Source organism: Rissa tridactyla, chromosome 14 (genome assembly GCF_028500815.1).
Source record: "Rissa tridactyla isolate bRisTri1 chromosome 14, bRisTri1.patW.cur.20221130, whole genome shotgun sequence".
Classification (NCBI taxonomy): Eukaryota; Metazoa; Chordata; class Aves; order Charadriiformes; family Laridae; genus Rissa; species Rissa tridactyla.
The window spans coordinates 14,279,014-14,285,623 of record NC_071479.1 but is presented as its reverse complement, the minus strand read 5'-3'; the positions used below and the strand labels follow the sequence as shown (position 1 = coordinate 14,285,623).

Sequence of the window (6,610 nt, the reverse complement as noted above, 5' to 3'; positions counted from 1 at the left end):
GTCTTTGAAAGGGGGACTTGTGTCCCTGAAGGGCTTGGGACGCCAAGCACCTGGCACCTTTGGCTCAAGTCTTCCCGCAGTCTCAAAGAGACGGCAGTGGTAACCTTCAAACCGTCCTCTAAAGGGAAGGTGAAATCCTGGCCCAGAAGAGCTGAGATTTCTGCAGGAAGACCAGAGGAAGAGTGTCCCGATGGTCCACGTTTCCCCATGGGGACTAGACTGGCCCAAAGCTTCCTGCTCGGAGCAGCTGGGACAGAAAACTCCTTGGGTCAGCATTCCCAGGGCACGTGGTGGAGCAAGCACAGCACGGAAAGCACAGCCCAAAGCCCTTTAGACCCAGCCCACAAGGCCAGGTTGTGTCTACCAAGACAGACAAACCTTCCCCATCCCTGTGGTTTCACTCCTGCTCTCTCAGCAGCTGGAGACAGCAGGGGAGAGGGGCAAAAAGCCTGCCACGCCAGGGCTTCCGACCGTCTCAGAGGACACTCACCTCTCCTCGGTGACCCCCACGTATTGATAGACAGGGCCAGGCTGGCTGAGGCCTTTCATCTCTCTCTCAGGCAGCTCCTTGAAGTAGGAAGCGGGCAGCCGGGAGGCGGCGTAGGTCACTGCATCACAGGACACCAGCCCAGGGTAGTGCACCATCATCCGGGCAGCCAAGTTCACCTTCCGGCCAAGGACTGCCAGAGGGAGAGCACGCGTTAGAGAGAGAGAGCATGCGTCGGTGTGGCCTGTGCCGCCAGCCCCGCGGCACCCTTCCAGGCCAATACCTGTGTATTCGTGTCTCAGCGGGTGGCCAGTGACTCCGCAGAACACCGTCCCTCTGGTAACTGCCACAGACATTGTCCTGGCACACAGAGAAACAGCAGGGCTTGAGCAGCGCCCCAGGCGCAGTCCTGCCCGCCTGGCTTCATCCCTTCCCACACCTCCCCTCGGTGCCAGCCTGGGCCACCGGCTGTGCTGCCCTGCCAGCGTGGGTCTCGGGGACATGGAGAGCTCAGGGGTGCAACATCTGCAGGTTGCAAGGGACAAGGGGCAGGGGCAGAGCACGGGCAGGGCCACAGCCCTCTTGTGAGCAAAGAGAGAGGGAAGAAGGCGCCCGCCATGTCACCGCCTGGCGATGACAGCCACTTGGGATCAGGTGGCTGGGCCCCATCCCCGTTCATGGGGCAGTGGCCCAGAAGGGCCTGCCTCTGGCCGCAGCAGCCTCTGGCCCTCACGAGGGCTCTTTCCAGCACGGTGGCCAGCAGAGTGTGCTTGGAGGGACTCCGTCTGGCTGCCGTGGGCTGAGCCCAGGGGTTGCCTGCACCTCTCAGGGCACTGCCTCCTTCCTGCCAGGGACAAGGGAGAGCAAGCTAGAAGGCACATCTCTTTCTGGGAAGCCCCCTTGCGCCGTCCCAGGCAGCATGCACCCCGCCGACCCCCGCCACACACTCACTCTGTTTCCTTGAGCATGGTGGAGCACGAGTTGAAGATCTCCAGAGCACTCTGCAGGGCGTGAAGGCTCTCGCAGGGCAGCTTGTTTCCAGGGAGTCCCAGCACGCAGAGGAACGTGCAGCCCTGCCCAGGACAGATGTGGAACATGTTGCTACAGCGCCTAAGAGGGAGTCTCTCCCTCGCGCTCACTGCCCACCCTCTGGCGCTGGGGGAGGCCACCGTTCCCCCCCACTCACTTTATCACACAGGAGGACTTTGTTGATGTGGCCCTTGTGAGGAGAGAGGATTTCTAGCATCACCCTGCTGGCCTCCTTGAGGACGGTGCTGAGATGCTCTGAGCTGGTACCTGCAGCAAGCTGCAGCTGGACAAAGATGCAGGTGACTGGCCGTAGCTCAGAGAGGAGGTCCATGGGCAGTCCTGCATCGAGCTGGAAGACAAGAGCACGACGGCTTCACCAGCCTGCTCTCCCGGGCTCTTACTGCCCACACCAGTACCGAGGGAGAGCAGGCGTGCTGGCGATAGCGGGTAATAGCAGAGGAAGGGATAAATCCTCCTCTCAGTGCAAAAGGGCGGGCAGGCCGCCCAGCCTGCGGCAGGCAGACGCCGAGTCATAACACAAATGACAAAGGAGAGAAGGCTGCTCCGCTAACACGCCATCTGGGGACCGGTACGGACATGAGGGGAGACCCTCAGGGATGCTCCAGGGACTTCAGGGGAATCTCCCCTTTATCCCACCATCGTGTCCGCGGCACACCCAGAACCATAGCCACGGAAAAGACAGAGGGACAGGAGTCCTCCTCCTGCCACCCATGTCTCTCTGAGGACAACGCAGACAATGGTGCGGCACCGGTGCCCCCGGGCTCAGTTTCCCTGCGTTGTCATCGCAGGGCGCATTTTCTTTGATTGGTCTGTTCCCGTAAGAGCTCCATCTCTGCAAGGCACCACTTCTTCTGCCCTCCGAAAATGCAGCCCCCAGCAGCAGTGGCCTTGCCGTACCTTCCCGAGAGCAGCGACTGGTATGTACTTCCTAAGCACATCCTCGGCGTTCAGGTCACTGGGCAAGAGAAGAGCAGGCCTCATGGCACCTGAGGAGAGAAAAGGCAGGTGGTCGCTGGGTGGACGGGACTACGAGCTGTTGCAAAGCAGGGCCTGGCCCTGGAACCGGGGGAGAAAGAGTCTTCTGCGCTTGCTCATGTTGCCACCTCCAGATGCTGAGGGCAGAGCTCTCCCCTGGAAGGAGGAGGCGGCAGCAGCCACCGCCCTGGGAGGCCCAACAGCCTGAGTGCTAACGGACAGAGGGAAGAGGGAGGAGGTGGTTCCTCTCTGGCCCCTGAAGCAGCAAAGCCCCACCTTTCGGGACAATCACAGAGCAAGGGGAAGTGGGCACTCACCTTCCCTTTTTGAGCGGTGTCTCACTGGGTCTTGTACGAGCTTGCGTAAGGCGTCTTGGCATTCGGACCAAGGCATCGGATCCATGCCCGTCACCTGAAGACACACAGAATGAAAGCACTGCCACTGGCCTCCCCAGGACTCCCAGGGGACAGAGCCTGCCCTCCACCGTCACTGCCCAGAGAAGGGGAGAAGTAGCCCACCTGGCTGGATGGGACAGCAGTGCTTCCTCAGAAGCACCGGAGCTGGACAGCCATTCTCCAAGCATGCCCATCTCCAAGCAACCACAGCTCCATGGCCCACAGAGGACATTGCTGCTGGGGCTCAAACCCTCCCAGCGCCTCCTGACCCCTCAAAGCAAGAAAGCCCAGCCCACGGTTACCCTTGAGATGGAAGGACAAGACCTTCCCCTGCCTGCCCGCTTTCCCACCTACAACTCTCTCCACATTCATCTCCTCAGCCTTCCGACACCTCCCTCCTTCATGGCCAGGCCCAGGCCCTCAGAATGGCTCTCGAGGCCGTCCCATCCACCTGCCTGCACAGCTCTTGTGCCTGCGAGATGCTTGGTCCTCAGCCGGTGCTGCTCACAGAGCTCCCAGCAGGTGGCTGAGAGGACAACTTCACCTGCACCCGCAACCTCTTCGGCGTCACGAACTTCAGCCAGGCACGGGCCAAAAATGCAGAAGTGTTGCCAGCTCTCATCTCCGAAAACCGGGAGGCTCATGGTCCCTGCAGAGATCCCTGGGGAGAAGGAGAAGCAGAACTGACACAGGAACATTTGGAACTCCACAGCCCCCAGCATCTCGGCTGCTCAGAAGCTCCTCTGAAGCCCAGCGGGGAGACGGGCATTACGGAGGGGTAGAGCATCCTCCCTCCTCCTGGGGGAGACGCTGACACGAGTCCCTAAAACAGGCGTCTAGAAATAGACGAACCGAGTTGACATTGAGAATGTGTTGAGTGCGCCAGGCGTCATCCCCAGCTGCCTGCCCCAGAAGCCCAGCAAACCAGAAGCACCCTGTGGCATGGCAGAGTGCCACACAGCTGCGTCTGGCACAGCGCCCGTACCTATCTTCAGTTGGATCTTCTGCCCCACATCTGTGTCACGCCTTCCGTACTTCTTCTGGATCTGCTGGCTACAGTGCAGCACCAGGCTGATGGTCCTGGCCACCTCCTGGGGTGGTGTTCTCCACAGCACCAGCACAGCATCTCCTGGGGAAAGGGAGGGAAAGTAAAGGCTCTGCCGAGACCTGACTCTCCCCGACCTACGGTCTGGTTCTGCAGAGACAGCAGAAACCAGCTGCTGTGCAGAGGAAGATGGGCTTGTGGGAGGCCATCGTCCTGGAGGACCATGTCCTGGGCACCGGGACACCTCTCCTATCCCGGGCCAGCCACAGCAGCAGACGGCTGGCAGCGGTGACACCCCCTGTCCCGAGCGCTCCTCTGCAGCTGCAGCACTGGAGAGAGGGCACTGCTGGAGGGGTGCGTGCGTGGCCAAAGAGCTGGCTCAAGGCGCTGCACAGAGCCTCTTGAGAAGGAGCGCAGAGCAAACGGCCGCCACAGGAGTTAAATGTTACAGCTCAGTGCCCGAGGTCATCGTCCCAAGAACCTACCAGCAAACTTCAAGATGTCTCCTCCAAAAATCAGGAACTCTGTGGACAGAGGGAAGAAAAGGCAGAGTCATGTGGACACCTTCTTCCAGAAGCCACCGAGCAAGGCCCTCTGCCTGAGGGGAGCACCGGGGCAAGGGTGCACTGTGGGGCACAGCTCAGGAAAGCACCGCTCCGGCCTCTCTCCCAGGCTCATGGTGGTCACAGCCCTTGTACCCGCACAGCAGGCAGGGAGGCAGGGCCTCCAGATGCCACCAGACCTCAGAAAGATGAAGGCTGGAAGGTACCTCTGGGGTCCATCTGGTCCAAGCCCGCTGCTCAAGCCCGGCTGCACAGAGCCAGCTGACCAGGACGGTGGCTGATGGTTTCAGAATAGCTCTAAGGAGGGAGACTTCACAAGCTCCCTGGGCAACCTCTGCCAGTGCTCAGTCACCCTCACAGTCGAAAAGTGTTTCCTGATGCACAGAGGGAACCTCCTGTTCCACTCTGGGCACCACTGGGGAGAACCTGGCTCTGTCCTCTTTGCACCCTCTCTTCAGGTTGTAGGCACGTTTCTAAGGTCCCCCCCGCAAGCCTTCTCTTCTCCAGGCAAACCAGGCCCAGCTCTCTCAGACTTTCCTCATAGCACAGACGCTCCAGACCCTGGAGCACTTGCTGGATGCCCTCAGCCTGCTCTGGGCCCTGACGCAGCACTGAGACGGCTGTTCACGCCAGAGGCACCGAGGTGGCTGCTAAGAAAGTGGGTGCCTCCTCGGCCGCAGCGGGGAGCAGAAAGGACCCGTGCTGGTGCTGACCCGCCAGCAGACCCTGGCTGCGCTCACTGTTCCTCACAGAAAGCCCCAGCCCTTCCAAGGAGGCAGGACCAGGCTGCCTCCACCCTCCACCATCACGGCGCGATGCCACACAGTCCTGCAGCACGGCTCCTACCCTCCAAAATGTCGCACAGGTACTCATTGAGCGTTTGCGCCAGCTCATCAGTGCCTCTGTCCACGCCGCTCCTCTGCACGAATTTCTCGGTCAACGCAGTGAAACCTGGAACAGGGACATCCAGAAATCAGGAAATGCCCATGTGGGCCAAAAGACCTGGCAGCTGTTTCCACGATGCCCGGCCCGAGAGCCTGTAGGGGACACCTTCCCGTGCCAGCTCCGCACTGGTGGCAGCCATGATGGACCGCCCAAGGTCACCCATCCCGCTCTCTGTGGGCGTCCCAACAGAAGACCTCAGCAGTGACAAGATGACCACTCTGTCTGAGGGGCTCCAAAGGGCCTGCTGTGTCCCCACATGGCTCATGTCCGTGGCTGCTCCTCCCTGCTCCCCCCACCTGAGATATCCGCAAAGAGCAGCACTCCGTGGACACTCTGAGCGGTGTCGTTGCTCCTGAGGGAGCTATCAGCAAGGAGCGAGGGGAGGAAAGCGACTGCTTTCTGCAGGTCCCCGTAGTGACGATTCCTCTCCCAGGCAGAAGCCATCGTCAGCGCCCTGTGGCACACGGGGTACCTCAGGAGAAGACGGCCGTGCCCAGCCGGGAGGAGGACGAGGACCTCACTGCACAGTGCAAGCTGCACACTGGGCCCGGGGCCTCTGTGCGGGGCGACTAGCCCTCCGCCTTCCCGGGGTGGTCACAGTCACCAGGCGGCGGCCTCCTCTGCAGGTCATCGCTTGCCCGGCAACTCACCTCACGCATCACAATCGGCTCGCAGTGACATCTTCCGTCTGTCACCGCCATTACCCGGTGTCCTGCTGTGAGCGACACAGCACTAACTTCTCTTGTAATGCTGGGGAAAACTGCACTTCTAGAACTCTCTTGTCTGAATTTGGGAAAATATGTACTTCATAGCCAGCTAGCCTATGGGGGATTAGCGGTCTCGGTGCTTTTAAGCCTTCCCAGGTGTAGAAATGAGGACTTGAGGCACTTGACCCAGGCTGGCCCACAGCATTATTTCATACCACGAAATAATTTCATACCATGAAATAATTTCATCCTTAGAGAGAGAGCTTTTTATTTTCGTCTCCTTCTAGATACAGAAATTAATATTATTTTTCAATAGCTATCAAAAGAAGAGCTTGTTCTCTATTCCAGTGCCTCACACCCAGAGTTACAGGTTTGAACGTTTTTTAAACACTGCGACCCCCGCCCAACTTCCAGACATTTTGGGGCCGTGACCCACCTCTTTT

General features: G+C 59.8%; 1 protein-coding gene across 1 annotated transcript; it reads right to left on the bottom strand.

Moving 5' to 3' along the window:
* Positions 1-498: 498 nt before the first annotated feature.
* Positions 499-5,915, bottom strand: LOC128917652 (adenylate cyclase type 10-like; the record flags this gene model as incomplete). Its single annotated transcript, XM_054220999.1, has 7 exons — positions 5,757-5,915; positions 5,362-5,466; positions 4,445-4,476; positions 1,674-1,703; positions 1,439-1,560; positions 771-847; positions 499-680 (listed from the first exon to the last, which is right to left on the bottom strand). Coding segments are annotated over exons 1-7 (696 nt in total), but the record flags the coding sequence as incomplete, so codon positions are not given.
* Between the last annotated feature and the right edge of the window lie 695 nt (positions 5,916-6,610).